At 46.7% G+C, this 18,955-nt stretch overlaps 1 protein-coding gene across 15 annotated transcripts in view; it reads left to right on the forward strand.

Moving 5' to 3' along the window:
* Window positions 1–18,955, forward strand: part of FRMD6 (FERM domain containing 6) — a 279,784-nt gene that overhangs the window by 228,912 nt on the left and 31,917 nt on the right. For 12 of the 15 annotated variants that reach the window (XM_070630335.1, XM_070630349.1, XM_070630345.1 and 9 more), the window contains one exon: window positions 16,213–16,456. In XM_070630335.1, the coding sequence (XP_070486436.1) occupies window positions 16,358–16,456 (99 nt within the window). In that variant the 5' untranslated portion in view covers window positions 16,213–16,357. Of the gene's footprint in view, window positions 1–9,959; window positions 10,928–14,218; window positions 15,856–16,212; window positions 16,457–18,955 lie in introns of those variants that run through there. The other 3 variants (XM_070630362.1, XM_070630341.1, XM_070630343.1) reach the window with 3 other exon arrangements.

Genomic DNA, 18,955 nt, shown 5'->3' on the forward strand with positions numbered 1-18,955 from the left:
CGTCCACCCTTCCCTAGAAAGCCCGCACGAGGACCAACACCAGATTCCTCCAGATCTGCGGGTCCTGGAGGACGGCAGGCACTGCTCCGTTAGAGAGTGCTTTTTGATCACTTGAGTAGTTTCTCCTCGGGGTCTGAGACGGTATGATTCCAAGGCAGCTGTTGGTCATATTCAGCCTTCTCTTGGTAGGATTAAGGGCGGAGGATGGCAGTGATGCTCTGCCGGTGTTGGGCGGTGGTGCTGCCCTGAGCACTGGCTCAGCTTGGAGTGGCTGCTCGTCTGGTTTCTCCAGGGTCAAGGCTGTTGGTCAGCCTCAGGACTGGGTGCCTTCCAGCTCCACGAGAGCCGCGTGGAAAGGCAGTGCTGAGCGGAGGGAGAGCAGTTTCTGCGTTGGTTTGATTGGTTGGTTGGTTGGTTTTTAGCTCCAGCCTTCAAAGTTGAGCTATGGTTTCATTTTTCATGGAGGATTAACCTTGTTAGTGTAGGGTGAGGTGGAATTTTGACTTCCTTCCTCCACACCCTTCAAAAACCAGACTTCAGGGCTCTCTCAAAGCATTAGAGGATGATCACTTTGAGAAAGAATGCTCTCTTTTGAGTGTATTCATTCAGGGTATGGGGGATGCACATCACAAAACCAGAAAATCCAATGAAAGGTAGGTCAGATGGAGGCAACTTGACCTCTTCGGTGACTCACTGAGTTTTGTTGACTTCACACCTCGGGGAGCCCAGAGGTTCCCTGTGAAATGGCTTTCGTTTCTACTCTCTTTGGAATATATGGGTAATAACTGAGTTAACCTGGGTTTGTATCTTATTTCAAAAGCCCCGTTGAGAAGCGTTGCAGACATAAGGCCTGTGAATTGGTGTATGGCAGATAGCATGTTACTGCATTGGGAAGTTCCACTTGAAAACGAGATCCCACACTTGGTGGAACTGCCAGATTCATGGTCGTTGTCTTCCAGAAGTGAGCTAAGGGAGTTAAACGCCGGATGGAGGCAGAAGAGAGCCAGCTTCTGACTGAAGGGTCCCCTGGGGAAACCCCAGGGAGGCCACCCTGCTCCGTGATGTCCCCACAGCCCCCTTAGCAGACTTAGATTCATGTTTCTCCAGAATAGCATAAGTCACCTATCTCCTTAGAGTAGATTGGCTAATGATTTGATGGTGCCTCAGAGGAACAAGGTGTGCAGGGGTGTTCTTAAAGTCTGGAGTGTTGGTCTCTGATTAGTGAAGACTTTCTTAGATATAAGTGTTTTATTTTTTATTTTTTGGTGAGGAAGATTGGCTCTCAGCTAATATCTGTACCCATCTTCCTCTATTTTGTATGTGGGACACTTGCCACAGCATGGCTTGGTGAGCAATGTCTAGGTACGTACCTGGCATCTGAACCTGTGAATGCCAGGTTACCAAAGTGGAGCGTGTGAACTTAACCACTACACCACCAGGTTGGCCCCTGGTGTAAGTGTCTTAATGTGTTGGAGATAAATCCCTACATGACAATAACAATAGTAAATATTTTGTGAAACTGTTATAAAGAAGCCATATATAAAATAAACATTTTTTGTTAATTCTCTTAAGGGCTTTTGTAACTGGGGGATGGAAATGGTTTAAAATGGTTTTTCTCTGATGGTTTTATTTATTGAAGCATAGTTGAGGTACAATATTATGTTAGCTTCAGGTGTACAACATTTTCTCTCATGTTTTACACTGATACTTTCAGATGTCTTTATGAGGTTATTTGACATCTTTGTCTCTGACTTATGCTCATAGCAAACCCACAGAGGGGTGTTACGTGAGGGCTCTTGTAGCAACGGAGGCCTTGCAGGAATGTGCAGAGGGACCCTTGCCGTGAGGCCTGTGGGCTGTGCTCTCGCCCTTCGCTTAGTGTGCAGGGGCCTGGACGGGGCCTCGCTCACACGGGTCTGTGTGTGGCACCTTTGGCACGTGCACAGCGTGCGTGTGTGTGAGGGTGTGTCTCACAGCAGATGCTGCTCCCTTGGGTGTGTCTGTTTAACAAAATAATTTTGGCCCATGGTTTGTGTGTCTAAGGATTCCTGGCATCTCAGTCTTTTCTGGCTTCATAACCCTGTTTACATGTGGCTCTGCCCCTCTCAGGGTGGAAGGCAAGGTCTTATTAGCATTGGGGTCTGTTTACTTCAGGAGATCATTTAACTTTCTTTTTTTTTTCTGTTTTTTTTAAAGACTGGCACCTGAGCTAACAACTGTTTCCAATCTTTTTTTTTTTTTCCTGCTTTATCTCCCCAAATTCCCCTGGTACATAGTTGTATATCTTAGTTGCAGGTCCTTCTAGTTGTGGCATGTGGGATGCCGCCTCAGCACAGCCTGACGAGTGGTGCCATGTCCGTGCCCAGGATCTGAACCAGTGAAACCCTGGGCCGCCGAAGGCGGAGCGTGTGAGCTTAACCACTCGGCCACAGGGCTGGCCCCTAACTTTCTATTTAAACATATAAAACGTGAACTTTCTGAAAGGAGACAGGATTAAACTAATTGTTTCCCACCCGTGGGAGTTTTTAGATAGAATTTAGGGAAGAAAGATCCTGGAAGGAGAAGCACGCAGGTGCCCCAGTTTACTGGAGCCCTCCCTGCAGGTCAGGTTGCTCGCTCAGTGTCGGGCCCTTCACCTGTGAGAACACGGGCTTGGACCACGTCCCCTCTGAGCCCGGGTGCAGTGGTGACATTTTCATCTGATTGTATTGTGTTACAGTATTTTCCCTTTAGTAGGAGATGGAAACCCAGAAGTTAACACATACACATGCTGCTGAATTGTAAAACTCTTAGAATAATTCATTGACAGCAGCAGGATTCCAAGGCTTTTTTCCGTTTGAGGGTCGTGGGAACAGTTGTGTAGTAGGCAACACACTGTCTAAGGTCCTCTTAGTCTGTCGCCGCTGTTCTTTGCACGGGTCCTCGATGGCCTCCCCTTGTGTTGGGAGTAGCGAGCTTTAGAATTCCCTGCTCGTCCTGCCTCGTGTGTCTTTTTGAAGCTTGATCACAAGTGTGTGGTTATTCACAGCATTTTCTGATTTATTTTACTTTTTAAATTGTGAAATACACACAAAGAAGAGTGTTTACGGCATCCATGTACACTTTAAACAGTAACAGTAATAACACCACTGTATCCATACCAAGCTTAAGGAAAAGAATGTTTCCCCAGCTCCTTTTGCGGCTCCTGCCCCTGTCTGAAGCCACCCCCGCCCCCTGAGCCCCCCTCAGCTCCACCGTGAAACTTTGGGGGCTCATCCTGCCTGTGCATTCCTTCCAGTCCCACCACACACGTGCATATCCCGGGCGAGTCCCCGTGGAGTCGCCCGTTTCTGCGCTTCCTGTTCCTAGGAAGGAAGCATACTGTGTATATTCTTCTCTAACTTGCTTCTTTTGCTCAGTAGTGTTTTTGAGAGTCGTACTTGTTAACTGGTAGCTGTTATTCATCAGTGGTCACTGCTGAATTGTTTTAATGTACCATTTTATTCTATCGTCAATGGACTTTTATCTTTCTAGTTTTTACATTTATTTCGTTGTTGTTGTTAAGAACCATTTAATGACATGGAAAATCCTTTTGCAATGTTAAAAGAAAGTTAGCAACTTCCCAAATGCTTAATTCAATCTTTCTTAAAGGCATTTGTGCTCTCTTTGGAAAAAACCTTTCAGGGGAAAAATAAGTCAAGTTAATGTTAGGATTCCATATATTACTACCAGATAATGAGAATTTCACAGCAAAACCATTATCTAGAACACTTCAGTTCCTGTGTCGGGGGGAACTGAGTGAAGTCCCCTGAATGAAGGAATCAGAATTTCATTGTGGAAATTAGAAGCAGATGCTTCTAAGTTGGAAGATTTTCCCTGAGAACAGCACTTTTTGTTGGCGGTGTCATGCTAGAAATTCATCTTGGTTGAAAGGAATTTTTGTCCCTGGTTGCTAAACCTGATATGAGTTTTGAATACAGATGGCTGTGAAAAAATAAAGTTTTTGTGGTTTAAAATGCATGAGTTTTACCATCGCTTCTGCTCTTCTTGTGGGCTGCCTATCTTGCATCTCCCCTCTCTCCCAGCTTCCCAGAGGGACCCAGGTTTTGGATGTCCATGTCCTTCAGGGAAAGTGAATCCCACCCCCAGCTCCAGCTCTCGAGATGGGCCCTGGGGCTGACGCTGGTCATGCCCCTGCCACTGCACAGCAGCTTGGGACCCGAGACCCCCAGCTAGGGCGAGTGTCAGAGCTCATCTTTGCCTCCAGGTTCTGGTCCATGTGGCCACTGAGAGATGCAGCCTTAACGTGAAGTGACCAAGGCACCAGGAAGAAGCTGGTGACATCGCAAGCCACCACATCAAACCACCCACAAGCCCACTGTCTACTTCTAGGCTTCAAGTTACTTTGACTTTTATAAACTCCTCTGTATCATTCAAGTAGTTTACTAATAGTTAACACTTAGATAGTGTATACCATATGACTTGCAACATCCTGTAAAGTAGATACTGTTGTTATTTCCATCTTACAGATATGGAAGCTGAGATGTAGAGGGGTGAAGAGACCTGTCCAGGCTCATACAGCTAGTAAGTAGCTGGCTGAGAGTCGAACCCAGTCAGTCTGGCTGCAGAGTCCGGGGTTAAGTTGGATATTTTTGGTACTTGCAGCTTAATGCGTCCCAACTGAAGGATCTTTTCTGTGCTTGCACACAGGCTGGTTTAACCCGGTGCACAGGGAGACCTTCCTCGAAACTGTATTTTGTTGACGGTGTTGGAGAGTAGTATCTCCTATTACGTTCAGCCGCTAAATTTAAAAACAAGAAGAAATGTTTGCCTTTTTCTTTGTAACTGACACACAGAAAATGTTCAGTAAGCTCTTGCCAATACTGACTCCCATTGCTGCGGTGGGGGTGAGGGCTTGCCTCTTAACGTAATTTTAATCTTAATTGCTGGGGAATTTGTTCACATTTCTGGTGAATTTCTAAATCATTCAGCACGTCGTGCTGGGTGCCTGTTACAGACCCAGTACTGTCCCAGGCATTAGAGACCTAGAGATGCTGATAGGTCGCGACCTTGAGGGGATGCTGGTCCTAGTGGGGAGAGAGACTCGCCAACAAGGACAGGTGCCAAGAGTGCAGGAGGAGCGCCCTCAGCCCCCTGCTGGCGTGCTTCCCGGATGGCATCTTCGCTTTTCCAGGGAGAAGAAGATACTTTGTGTTTTGTTTTGGTTTTGTTTGTTTTCCGTGAGGAAGATTGGCCCTGACCTGACATCTATTCCCACTCCTCCTCTTTCTTTTGGCTTGAGGAAGATTGGCCCTGAGCTAACATCTGTGCCAGTCTTCCTTTGCTTTCTGTGGGGGACACCACCACAGCGTGGCCATGAGTGGAGCAGGTCCACACCTGGGATCTGAACCGCGAACCTAGGCTGCCGAAGCAGAGCACAAACTTAACCACTCGGCCTCGGGCCGGCCCCCTGCCTGGTTTTTGTTCTTTTGGAGGTGGGTGGTGGGCAGGATAGTATAAAGGGAGGATATTACAGGCAGAGGAAACAGTGTGGTCCAAAGCAGAGAAATACGAGAGCAGGTCCTTTGAGGGAGCCACTGGGGAGCCCTTGCAGCAGTACAGAGCGTGAGTTAGAGAATGTCACACTGAGGACGGAGGGACCGACGGTGAGAGATTGCTGTGCCTTAGTGTGGCAGTGTTGTCCCGTGGAAGGTCTCTGTGCCTTAGCGTGGCAGTGTCGTCCCGTGGAAGGTCTCTGTGCCTTAGCGTGGCGGTGTCGTCCCGTGGAAGGTCTCTGTGCCTTAGCGTGGCGGTGTCATCCCGTGGAAGATCTCTGTGCCTTAGCCTGGCAGTGTCGTCCCGTGGAAGGTCTCTGTGCCTTAGCGTGGCGGTGTTGTCCCGTGGAAGGTCTCTGTGCCTTAGCGTGGCGGTGTCGTCCCGTGGAAGGTCTCTGTGCCTTAGCGTGGCGGTGTCATCCCGTGGAAGATCTCTGTGCCTTAGCGTGGCGGTGTTGTCCCGTGGAAGTGCTGTAGTGCCGAAGGGGGCAGCTGGGTGATGCACAAGGTCAGAGCAGGTGTCATGAGGTGGCCTGGCTGCGTTGCGGGCTGCAGATTTGAAGAATGAGACGGGACTTGCAGATCTGGGAGAGAACACGCTGAGGGCCACGGTGGAGGGGGGGAGCCACTGAACAACGGCCGGGACAGAGGGACGACTTTCTTTTTCTCACTAAGATTGTTTAAATGTGTATGGGGCACCTAAGTCTGTCCCAGCTGTTCGACCTTAGGGGTCACTTTTGTTATCTTCCTCTCCCTCGCTTTCTTTGGGCCTTATGTTTGGAAAGATCGTCTATCAAAATAAGTCATTTGTTTTCATTTTTTAAATCTGACACATAAAACTAAATGTGTTATCAAAATAGGCACTGAAAAATGATGTTAAAGTTCCTTAGGTGAATGGTCTTTTAATGTCCCTTGATATTATTGTGGGTAAACACGCAAGTTTTCTCAGGCTTTTTGAGATATTTGAAGTAACTGTGAAGAGTCCCATCACTTCTTCCGTGAACCCAGGACAGAAGCCATTGCAGTTGTTGGTTGAGTGAGTTATGCTTATTACTGTTCTCTTTAGAGAGTGTACCAGAATCGGGCTTTCAGAAGTGTGTTTTTAAGTTCAAGGGTAAAATGAAGTGCTTTCATTTTCCTGAGCACTGCTGTTGTTTCTCCCTTTGCTTTGCCTCTGTAATCAAGTGGATAAAGTGAGTGTGGTCCTAGCAGAACGTGATGCCCAAGAAGGGGAAAGTGCAAAGACTGGGAGTCAGAGAACCACAGGTGCAGGGGAGCACTCCCAGCCTGCCTTCTCCTGGCTCCGGGCTCTGTGTGTGTTCGTGGGGCGCAGCGCAGACCCTGTTGGGGCCAGGCCCCTCTCCTGCCTCCCCCAGGCGCCTTACCTGTGATGCCCCCTCCTGGGCCACTCCTTCTCCCTGCTGCTCTCCGTGAGCTCCTCCTGGAGTGCTGTGCTCCCTCAGCTCCCAGCCTTGGCAAATCCAGGACCCTCGTGGTACCACGCAGTTCAGCATTTAACTTAACGTACAATCATGTTATCTCCTCTTGTTTCACTGTGTTAATCTTGACTCTTCAAAGAGATTATAAGCTCTCTAAGGAACAGAATCTAGAAATGGCGTGAGAGACAGGAAATAGTGCAGTCTAACAAAGTGCCGGAGGGCTCAATTCGGTTGGCTCTGCTCGTTCGCTGACTAGCAGAACACCTGGGGTCTTTTTCTTTCTTTTCTTTATTTTTTTAAATAGGGGCTTTTTAAATTTCTTCTAGTTCTATTATAAAAACATATTGAAATGGTAGTTTTTGGCTATAGGTATTTGTGATTTGGGGATAATGTGCTCAATAAATTTTTTTTTTTGTTATTGATGTTATTTTTGATATAGTATAATTTACTAATGCATTCCTGTTGTTCGACTATTTAGATATTTTTCCCATTTTTACTCTGATGGATAGTGGTTCAGGGAGGACTTTTGTTCAAAAGTGTGGTTTGCTTTAGTTGAAGTACTTCCTTCTATATATCCCCCAGAAGTTGGATTATTGGGTCAAAAGACATGAACATGTTTATGAGTCTTCCTGCAAAGTTCTATTGATTGCAGTGACTTACGTGCCAGCCACAGCTTACGAGTACAGTGATGTCACTGATTTTTCTCCTTGTTTGCAGTGTACGGCTCTTTGCCTGTCTTTCTCATATTCTCCCTTCTCTGTAGCCAAGGATTAGCCACATAATTTTATTCTTTAAAGGATGATAAGCATTGCTTGGCACCAGTACAAGTCCGCTTTAATTGGAAGGTTCTTTTTCATTCGTGGTCCCAAGGTATTGCAAATCTCATTGGCTAAATACAGAAATGAAATAATGTGTTAGTTGCTAATAGAAAAGTACCATTTATTTTAGGGCTCAGGATGTGATTCATGACAGAATAGATAGATTATGACCACCACCCGTTACCAAAAGGCAGTTCTTCCGCTTGCTTTCCACGATGTGAAGACAGTAATGTTACTTGGTAGTAAATGAGTAATGCATTTAATAATCTTCACAATAGTCCCGTTCCTGAGACGAGAAAAATGGACGCAAAGAAGTAGAGACTCCCCAGGGGCACCCAGGCGGCAAGTGCCAGAGCTGGGGTCCCGTCCAGGCCGTCTGGCTCCAGAGTCCAGGCTCTAAGGTCTGTTGCTCTGTCCCTCTCTCCAAACTCAAGCTTTCTGTGGACTCAGTGATTACGTTTCAAGTATAGTTATTGTAGTATATGTACGTATCTACACAGGCACGTATTTAGATACATGTATATGTAAAATACATATGTTTACATATTTAAAATAGATAAAATATACATATATTTACATATGTACATTTCATACAGTAACTGTTATTACAATAACTGCATTTTAAGTGACATCACTGCTGCTTTTGTCATATACAGTCTGGTCACAGCCTCTGTTAGATTACATTTGGTAATTAGTTAATGATTTTCCCTTACCAAATTTATAGAATAGGCCCCAAACTAAGCTGTTTTTACCAAAATTTCTATAACTATACCATAAACTGACCAATGCCCAAATTATATATCAACCATAGTTTCCAGTTACTTTCTTTGCAGAAAAAGCACTTTTTTTTTGCAGCTACTGTAATTTATTACAAATGGACAGTACAATAAAAGCACATTTCAGCACAATTCTGTGAAAACATATTGTGATCTTTAATAAGATTGTATTATTCAGTCACAAATTAGCATTCAAGATGAGATGTTCTCTTTTTGCTGGAAATTGCTGTGAGGAATTGATAGCGCTGTCTGCCTTGCTGGCCTTCAGTGAACTTGTGCGTTCTTCCCCTGGTCACGTGCCCCTGTAGTGCCCCTGGAGGGTGCTGGTGTCCTGACAGCAGCTCCACCACCTGAACCTTTCAGTTATTAAGAGGTGTCTTCCATCTTCCAGGTCTTCTCTGCTAATGATGAATATCACCCGTAGTGAACAGTCTCCTTTGTTTGAGAGAGAAACTTTAAAACGTAGAGCATTTTTTTTCAAGTAAATATTGATGTTGGTAGCCAGTGGTAGTAGACACTTGGTGAATCAGTGAGTGAGTGCCTCACATGGTAAGTCAGCTCCTTGTTTGGATGGGCTGTGTTAGAGAGGACTTGCTCAGTTACAAAGGGGCAGTATTAGCTTGAGAGAAAAGATAATTTATTGGCTCACTGTGGGAATTCCTAGGAGTGGCTTCTGGCTTCAGACGCAGCTAGATGCAGTGTTTCAAGTGACGTAGTCAAGACTTCTGAGCTTTGCTTTCTTCTTGTTGGCATCCTTCTTCAGCAAGGCTTTTACCCCATAAAGATGGTGGCAGCCCCTCCAGGCTCCTGTCGTTCTTATAAATAACAGTCCAAATGCCGAAGCAGCCCTCCAGGCCAGCTTTTGTATAACAGATTTCATGGAGGAATTCTGGGTTTGCGTGGGTTGTATGTTCATCATTTAGACCAATTAAGGTGACTGGAGAATGGGGTACCCTGTTTGGCCAGCCCTGGGTCACATCCCTACCCTACATCTTCTTCCACCGTCCAGAGTAGACAGCACGCTGTGATTGATAGCCCACTGGAAACATCTGGGCTGGCACAGGGGCACTCCCTAGTGGAAAGATGGTGCCAGACCAATGAAAAGAGATGTCCTCTACGTTCCATCCCGTGGTCAGCCAACACACATTTGAACCTGTGCATTCATACATGCTTTCTCTTTTTTAATACGTAAGATTTCAAAGAGGTCACCACCTAATATAATGCAACTGTCCCATTTACTTAACGTCCCTAACCCAAAGTAGACTTCCCAAAATTTAGCTTAGTTACTGCATCTAGCTCTCAATTCCAGATCTCTAGGTGATGTGGATTCTTGATCAGTGGTAGATTGGTTGTAGATGTGCCTTCTCACTCACGACTCGCTGTTATTTTAATGAACATCCCCTCAACAACGTGATATCAGCACTTTATCCGTTATCTCATCCAGTCTTTCCAATAATCCTGAGAGGCCACTATTTCAGATTTTACAGATGGAGAATCTCAGGTGAGAAGCTAGTGTTTGTAGAATCCAGATTAGGACCCAAGTTTGACTGACTGTGGAGGTTAAGTCTGTCTTAGCCAGTGTTCTGTCCGTGTTGTCTCTAGACAGCTGAGGTCCAGCCATCTGGGAAGTGATCGCAAGCTTCCAGCAGTCCCTCGCTCGCCTGCTAGAGCAGCGGGTGGAGGACGGGAGACGGCAGCAGAGTCCGATGTTCTTTCCAGAGGGCTGGGCTCCACACAGTTGGCAGATGCCACCTATGTTCTCTTTTAGGTGAAACGGTAACTGCAAAACAGGCCATGAAGTAGAAGGTGTTCAGCTTACCTGTTCTTCAGGGCGAGAAAAGTGACCCTACTTAAGGGAGAAAATCCTTGTAATACAGAGCACACAGACAACTTGAAGGTCGGGTGTCAGAGTCCAGGCCAGGTTCCGTATTTCCAGGTACTAGAGTGAAAATATAGGTTCTCCAGGAGCGAGTGCCTGGTGAAGGTGGAGGTGTGCTCAGGTGAGACGTTGGGTAATACACTGCACTGAGAATTCCTTTCAAGAACCTGAACTTCAAAGCTGTTTTTTTCCCTCCCCAAGGCTGCGGTGCGTGGTTGTGTGTCCTCGTTGTAGCTTCTAGTTCTTCTGTGTGAGCTGCTGCCACAGCACGGCTGCTGACTCGCGAGCGGTGTGGTTCCACCCCAAGAACTGAACCCAGGCTGCCGAAGCAGAGCACGCTGGGCTTTACCGGCCAGGCCCTCGGGGCCAGCTCAGAGCTGTGCTGAAGCCAGAGGCTGGTAGACGTTCAGGAGGAGGTTCAAGCACAGTTTCTGAGTTTGGAACACGATTGCTGAGCCTTCAGTTGGAAAACCAGTGTTTGGTAAGAGTTGTGCCGTTACTTAACAACAGCTGGATGATGGAAAACAGCCTGTGGCTCTGAGAAAGCCTGTGGAGCGCTGGTTCTCAGCAGTGGGTGGTTTTCCCCAGGGGTGTTGGCGCATCTGGAGACAGTTTGGGCCATCACACTGGGAGGTGGGGAGGTGCCCCTGACGTCTGGTGGGCAGAGCCAGGGACGCTGCTGAACACCCTGCAGTGCGCAGGGCGGCCCCACTGCAGAGGATGTTAGGCCCATAATGTCCATAGTGCCAGGGCTAAGGAACCCTGCTCTGGAATCTTCCCCGTCCGAGGACATGTGTAGTAAGCCGAACAGTCAGCATTTAGCAGCATATCCTGTATGCCTGCCACTGGAGATTAAAAATGTACGTACGTGTAGCCAGTGGCCTGGCTCCGAGGAGATCTGAGGAGATGAGGTAGAGGAGAGCAGTAAAACTTCCTCCTGAGCCCGAGGTAGTCTCAGGGCCAGCCCCGATTCCAGGGGAGGGAAGGGATCCCACCTCTGAATGGGAAGCTTGGCGAAGAGTTGATGGTTTTCTTTATTATACGTAAGTCCTTAACGGCACCTGACACAGCAAGTATGTAGTAAACGTCAGCTTTAGTCAGTGCTGCTCCTCACCTTTTCTGAACAGTACGTGAGCCTTGCCGTTTACTTTCCTTCTGCTTGAAAAACTTCCCTGGGGTGGATGGATGGACGGACGGATGGATGGACGGAAATGACATCCCTCTCTTCATTCTGGCATCTGCTTCAATATTGACTTGTCAGAGGTGCTTCCTCTGATACCATGTCTGAAATGGCACCCACACGACCACCTTGTCTCCATCACCTCTCTCACGTGCTCTGGGTTTAGTTTTTCTTTGTCGCTGATACCAGTGTCTACATTACGTATGTGTTGTCTGTCTGCATTAGAGCAGAGTATTGCTTTGTCCGGTGCTGTGCACTCAGCACCTACAACAGCACGTGGCAGACAGTAGGTGTTTGATGAGTGAACATAAAAGAAACCCCGCTCATTTTACCCAAGGCATCTTGATATTCCTTTTAGGGCACCGTGCATTAAGACTGTACTCTTGGAGCTGGCCCCGTGGCTGAAGTTCCATGTGCTCTGCTTTGGTGGCCCGGGGTTCGGGGGTTCGGATCCCAGGTGTGGACCTGCTCCACTCATCAGCCACACCGTGGAGGTGTCCCACATACAAGTACAGGGAGATTAGCACAGATGTTAGCTCAGGGTGAATCTTCTTCACACACAAAAAAGGACTGTACGCTCTTTATCCCATGATGATCCTGGCCGCGGCATTCACGGACTCAGTGCTGCCATCTGTCACGCCTCCCCGTGCCTTGCCCACTGGGGCCCGCATGCTCTTGGGAGCAGGAACAGCGTCCTCACCTTCGGCTTCTTGGCGGTGGTGTGTCCCTGACTGGACACTGAGCTCACGGGTGTGGGGGCACGTCTTCTGTTGCCTCTGTGTTCTGCTTTCAGCGAATGGGCACTGCCCTTCTCTGTGTCACTGGGGCCTCGTAGATGTGGGGTGGTTCAGTTGGAAGGTGGGACTGGCTGCAGTCCCCTTTTCCAGGATGCTTTTTCGCATTGTTTTTGTTAGGTAGTAAAGGTACCTTTTGACTGTTGAATATGCCTACTAACCTTGCCTCCTTAGAGTCATCTTCTGATCAGATTACCATCTTTCACTTTTTTAGGGTGACAGTCTCAGCATTGAGAATCCTCCAAAGTAAGGCTGTGTTATGTGGGCAGGAAATTTCTGGTGACCTAGTTGTTTGTTTTTTTTACTTTTTTTATTTCAGAATACTTTTAGATACACTAGAGTATCAAAGACAGTACAGAGAGTTCCCCTATGCCCCTGTTACCTCTTACACGACTGTGGTACATTTGTTACAACTGATGAACCAGGAGTGATACACTGTAATGAACTGAAGTCTGTACTTTTATTGCGAGGTGACCCAGTTTTAAAGGTTGTTTTCAATAATTTATAAAAAAATGGAAATCAGTATTGATTGTCCACAGGTGGTTAGCTTCCTGATTCTTAAAAGAAATGTAACTTTGTAACCAATGGGGGCTTATCAGGAAATAAGGGACTTTCAATAATGTGGGTTTAAAATTCAAGTGAGGGATCTGATAGCTTAACGTACTTTGTAAGTGGGGTATTAATAAAAAAGGCAGGTGGGGTTGGATCCCTGTTGAAGCTCTTCAGTTGTTGCCTGGGAGACAGGACACTGCCACGCGGCCTGCTCTGCCTAGGTCGTCTCTCCTCAGATCCTTGGACAGGAGAGGCTGCCCTGGGCGGGAGCTGTGCCCTCCAAGGTCGAGCTGGGACCTAGCATAGGACACAGAATAGGTGGCCGGTGGCTGAGAGGCTGATCTTTCAGTTCACGTTGGCGTACGTTTTGTCTGATTCTTTTCCCCAAGACTGCCCTGTTGAAAATTAAATTGTGTCCTGGAGCAGGTGTGGGTATTCTGCTGTTTCAGTGGAGCCTTCGAACCCACTCTAATGCAGTCCTGGGTGGAGTACGAACTTAATCCCCGTCTCCCCCACGGCCTGTCTGGTTTGCCATCCTCAGAACAGAGAAAGCAGCCGTGAAGCAGGACTGTTTCTCAAAGACTCTGCTTTCATTAAGTTTTCTTCAAAAATCCTCTTCCAGTCTTTTTTTGCTGCATTGTTTGAATCATAAAATAAATAAAAATTGTACTCAAATGAAATTTTGAAATTATTTTAATGAAGCTCTGGAAACATCCCAAACCTTAGAACATGTTTTTTCCATAGTTTATTTTTTAAATTCTAGAAAGTAGGTCAGTAGAAAAAACCCCTTAAATTATCAGTTAGAAATGGAAAATTGTAGGAGTAACTCAGTTTGAAGTATAGATTTAAATAAGAAGGATTATACTGGGGTTAATGTCATAAGGGTTTGAATTTAAGTAAGATGCATTTAATCATAGCTTATAATTTCTTCTTGAGAAGATTTTAATAGCAGAGAGGAGGCCTAAGTGTTGGAATATATAAATACATAGGGAAAAAATTTCCATGAAATATAACATTTGACAAGGAGATTGTTTTGGAACTATATTTCTCAGGTGGAATATCTGAGAATATTGTTCTATGGGACCTTAATAGATAGTTCTTGGGAGGTGGGGAGTATTCTGTGCCCAAGTAAGTTTGAGAACTATTAAACAGATTTAAGAAGTTGCCTGAAGGCCTTCTCAGGGCCTTTAACATGTTCTGAATTTCTGAGAGAGGCTGTATATAGGATACCCAGCTTCCCCAACTTATTTATCACTGGATCAGCTAGTAACATTGTTCAGGAAAATGTTCTGAGTACACAAATTTCACCTGTTTTAGGAATTTTTACCTTTGAAAATGCGAGGACATTTTTCCAGTTGTAATGATGACGTGCTGTCTTCGCATCCATTGCTTGTCCCCAGTTCTGTGCTTCAAGTTGTGTTCCCAGCGTATACCGTGGAGGTGTCACATGCAGCCCTCCACTCAGCACCCCCGTGGTGTGAACTGAAGTTGGGCTCCCATCACGGCTGCGTGTCAGAAGTACCTGGGCAGCTTCTCTAAAAGATCAAGCTTTCTGGGCCCCGACCGTGGAGGTTCCTCGTGTGTGGAATGTCACTGTGCTCAGGAGTCTGCAGCTGTCACAGATGTCCGGGTGATTCTGGGGCACCGGCCCTGACCTCAGGCAGCGCTTCGGGGACTGTCGAACTGGGTGGGCCTGGCTTTGGCGGGCAGCTGGCTGGTGGTCCTGGAACACATGGGCCGACCATCCCATCCTGGAGGGAGCTGCGGCCCTGGCCTCAGTGACCCTGCAGGTGACGCACTGGCTGCAGCCTGGTGGGGAGCAGTGGCTGTCATCCTTTAGGAAAAGCAGCATTCTGAGGGGCTTTCCGTCACCTTCCTGGTGAGGAAATACTGTATGTGGGACGGCCGTTTGTTTTTACTTAGTTTGAGTAGCTCCCTTGTGGATGGCATTTTATTTAAACTTTAAAGAGAAGTATTAGTTTATATTTACTCATGGTGGCATCTGAGAACGTTATTCTCCCCTGTCTTCCTGCTGGCAACAGGTGGACATTTAACCTTAAGCAGATAGGCCAAGATTCTACCTCATTTGTGCTTTGCTATTAAAACTGCGTGATTATACTCTCTGCCTGGTGAAACAATTCCATATTCCTGGAAATTCCTACATATCCTACAGATAAAGCTGGAAAGGAACAATATAAATAATTACTGATGGTTTGAGAGGGAACTAGTCTTAACATATGTTGGTTGAATAGTGTTATAATAGCAATAATGTATGAACCCTAGACACACTCTTTAAAGGTAGGAGATATCCACCACTGTTTTAAAATTATTCTGCAATGTCTTGCCAACGCAATGAGACATGAAACAGATATTGAAGGTGTGGTTATTGGAAAATTGGAAATAAAATCTTTATTACTTGCCAACGAAATAGTCTACATTGCAAACCTGAGGGAAGTTAAAAAAATTAATATGTTTAATGAACTGATTAGATATGAGATATATTCAAGATTCACAGCCTTTTGTAGACAAACGTGGTTTAATATGCAGTCATGTTTGTGTACATATTAACTGGTTGGTGAAGTAACAAGTGGGCAAATTAAGCCTGCGTTGTCGGGTTACAGTGTCAGGAGAGAGAGCAGCACTGTGAAAACTCAGGGGGAGAGACAGTGTGGGGAGGCCCCGCCTGGCGAGCGTCGTGGAGAGAGCCATGAAAGCAAGTCCTGCGATTCCGCGGGCCTGGAGGGCATGGCTTCCTCCTTCCCCAGGCAGAGCGGGCTGGGCAAGGCAAGTGGTGGAAGCCAGACCACAGTGGTGCGAGAAGGAATGCCGTGGAGGAGCCAAGGCGTCTGTTGGAGTTTGCTGGTAATGGAAGCAAAGAGAGAGGTTGGGAATTTTGTTGTTGTTGGTGTTTTGTCGTTTTACCCTCGGGACCTTTGTTGTCTCCCATGGGACTGGAGGCCCCTCCGGGCAGGCCTCTGTCTGCGAGCCCGGCCATGATGGCGCTGCCTGGACCGTGCGAGCGCCCGTGCTGTGTCTGGCTCCTGACTGCCGTGAGAGCTTTGGGGTGGTCAGTAGTGGCGCAGCACAGCGCACGTCCCTGGGTCCTCACGCGTCAAGCTGGGCAGCCATGGCTCCGAGCTGGGTGGTCCCCGAGCCGCAGGAGCGGTTATGCTGCGTCTCCTGCCTCCCTCTGCTCTGCGCCCGCTGCCTTATTCACGGCCTCCTCTTGGGTTTTTACAGCTATGACCCCGAGTGCTGGGACGTCGTGATGCTTTTCCCGCAGGCCATGTGATGAGGAGCAGAGTTTGGCTTTGGTGTGCTCGGAACTGGGGGGAGTGCCGAGGCCTGGGAGCCCAGCCCTGACCGCCAGAGAGCCCCCAACACGATGAACAAATTGAACTTCCACAACAACAGAGTCATGCAGGACCGCCGCAGCGTGTGTATTTTCCTTCCCAACGACGAGTCCCTGAACATCATCATAAACGTGAGTAGATCCTGCTTTAGAAGTGTTGAAATGATTGATGGTATTCAATGACAGTATTCAGGTTATGCCTTGGTTAAGAGTGAGACCGTTAATAACGTGGTGGAATTGGGTGTCATGGTAGTCTACACAGGTGTGAACTTTGAGCTGTGGCTTCAGTGCTGCTGCCTTCAACATCCTCTCACCTGGGGGGGAAATTAGAGAGTTTTGGTTACTGTGTTACAGAAAATCGCTTTCTACTTTAAAGCTTTTTACTGAAATATAATTTTTATTGATATGTAAAACACTTTGGAGTTGTCACCTATGCACATAGAATGGTAAAAAACTGTTAGCTTTTAGATAGGCATCTTGATTTTTATTTTAATAGTAGCCTGAGTCTAGCCAGCTTCACACACTGGCTGTGTGTTTGAGCACTAAGCTGCTGTTTGTGGTCACAAGTCAGTTAGCTCTCTTAGTTAACCTGGACATGAGGAATGTGATCCTGTGTTTTTTTTCCTTTTAAAATGGAGTTATAATTTACACACAGCAAAGTGTGGGAGTCTTGAGTGTGCAGCTCAGTGAATTTTACAAGTGTGTCGTCCACGTAACCATCATCCAGCTTGAGAGATTCACTACATGTCTAGCACCCCAGAAAGCTCCTCTGTGACCCCTCCTGGCCAGTGATCGCCACTCAGAGTGTAATGACGTTCCCGCCTGTGTCACCACAGAGTGACAGCTAGTTTCTGGACTCCCTGCGGCTGAAAGGATGTGGCGTGTTCTCTTTTGTCTCTGGCATCTGTCCCTCGGCATTTGGCCTGTGAAATTAGTCCTTGCTGTTGCATGAACAGTAATTCTTTCTTTCATTGCTGCCTACATAGTCCATTGTATGGAGAAGCCCAATGTGTTTATCCAACTGTTATTGATGGATATTGGGTTGTTTGAAGTTTGGGGCTGTTGTGATTAAAACTGTTGGGGACATTTCATGTGTTTGCACGTTTGCCTCCGCTCTGGGTCTGTACCCGAGAGTGGACTTGTGAGCCCTAAGATGTGCGTGCCCAGGTTGGTGGAGACCACCAGACCGTGTGATGGTGCTGGCGGGTTGCAGCCCCCCTCCCTGTTAGCAACTTGCATGTTCGTTCTTTCACTGATTGTGTTCTATTGAAATTAAGGAAAAAATTGCCTTAGTGCATGCCCTGAGTTAGTTTTCTTTGCTGTATGCTAGTATATTTTTAACTCACTTGCTGTATAAAAGAATATTTCTAAATGTTATACTGAATTGTAGGGCATTAAATAGCTCCATCACTCGTAAGTAGAAGGTAAATCAAAAAACACACACATAGGTACGGAGACCAGGTTGGTGGTTGCCAGAGGGAAAGGGGCTGGGGCCAGGCGAAAGGGGTGAAGGGCGCCTGTGACGGAGACGGATGGAATCTAGACTCTTGGTGGTGAGCACGAGGCTGGGAACGCAGAGGCAGATTACCGTGATGTGTACCTCAAGTCTCTTTAATACTGTAATGCAGTGTTAGCTCAATAAAAAAAAGAGTTTAGATAGGAAAAAATTCTGCTCATCATAATTGTTTTGGTTTTATTCTCACAATCACCATAGTTTCTTGATTTACTACCGTAACCTCGTTTTTGCTCATGGGGATTGTCTGAGCATCAAACTGTCTCTTCACTGAGCCTTACCTGCTGGGTAAAACTTCTCTGGGTGAGCCGCGTGCCTGCTCAGGGTGCCTGGAGCTGTCTTTGCATGTGTGAAGTGATAGTCTGTTATTTTTGCAGCATTTGGTTTTTAAAACCTAGTAAAAATTGGCAATGTATTTCTCTCTGTCAGAGACAAAACAAAATCTAATTTACTTATATACATGAATATGCTGTTTGAGTTCTTTTACGCAGTCACATAAAAAGGTAGCCACTAAATTTTAAAACTATACATAATCACGTAGCATAAGCACTTAAGAACCTTCTCTCAGTTCCATTTCTGTCTTTTACCTGGTGGAACATGTGTACGTGTGTTTGTGTGTGCGCACACCTACAGGATGTGGCACAACACCTTAGTGACCACACGTGATGGAAGGAAGACCAGTCTGACTTTGTGAGGAAGACTAAGACTAAGGCTGTAACTTTCTGAGAAATTAATTTGTACTGAAATCTTAGCTGGGGAGATAGTTTTGGAGAACAGGCTGGAAGATAGCCAGCCTGTTGTTCCTGCCTGTCGGGGGTCTTCAGACCTGAACGTGCATCAGGATTGTTTGGGGAGCTTGTGAAGCGTTCAGATGACTGCGCTTCGCCCTGGAGGTGCCGACGTGCTAAGTTGAGGGCAGGTCACAGGAACCTGTGTTTGACAGGGCCCCTGAAACAGGGGCTGTTTTTGATGTTAGTGCCATTGGGTCGATTCGGACTCCTGGGGATCCTGCCTCATCTTTTCACCTTCTGCCTCTGGTGCTGTATCACGGCCAGTTTCGTCAGAAGTGGGTGGCCAGGTCCTTCTTCCAAGTCTGTCTGAATCTGGAAACTCCATTG

The sequence above is a fragment of the Equus przewalskii genome, chromosome 1 (assembly GCF_037783145.1).
Source record: "Equus przewalskii isolate Varuska chromosome 1, EquPr2, whole genome shotgun sequence".
Lineage (NCBI taxonomy): Eukaryota > Metazoa > Chordata > Mammalia > Perissodactyla > Equidae > Equus > Equus przewalskii.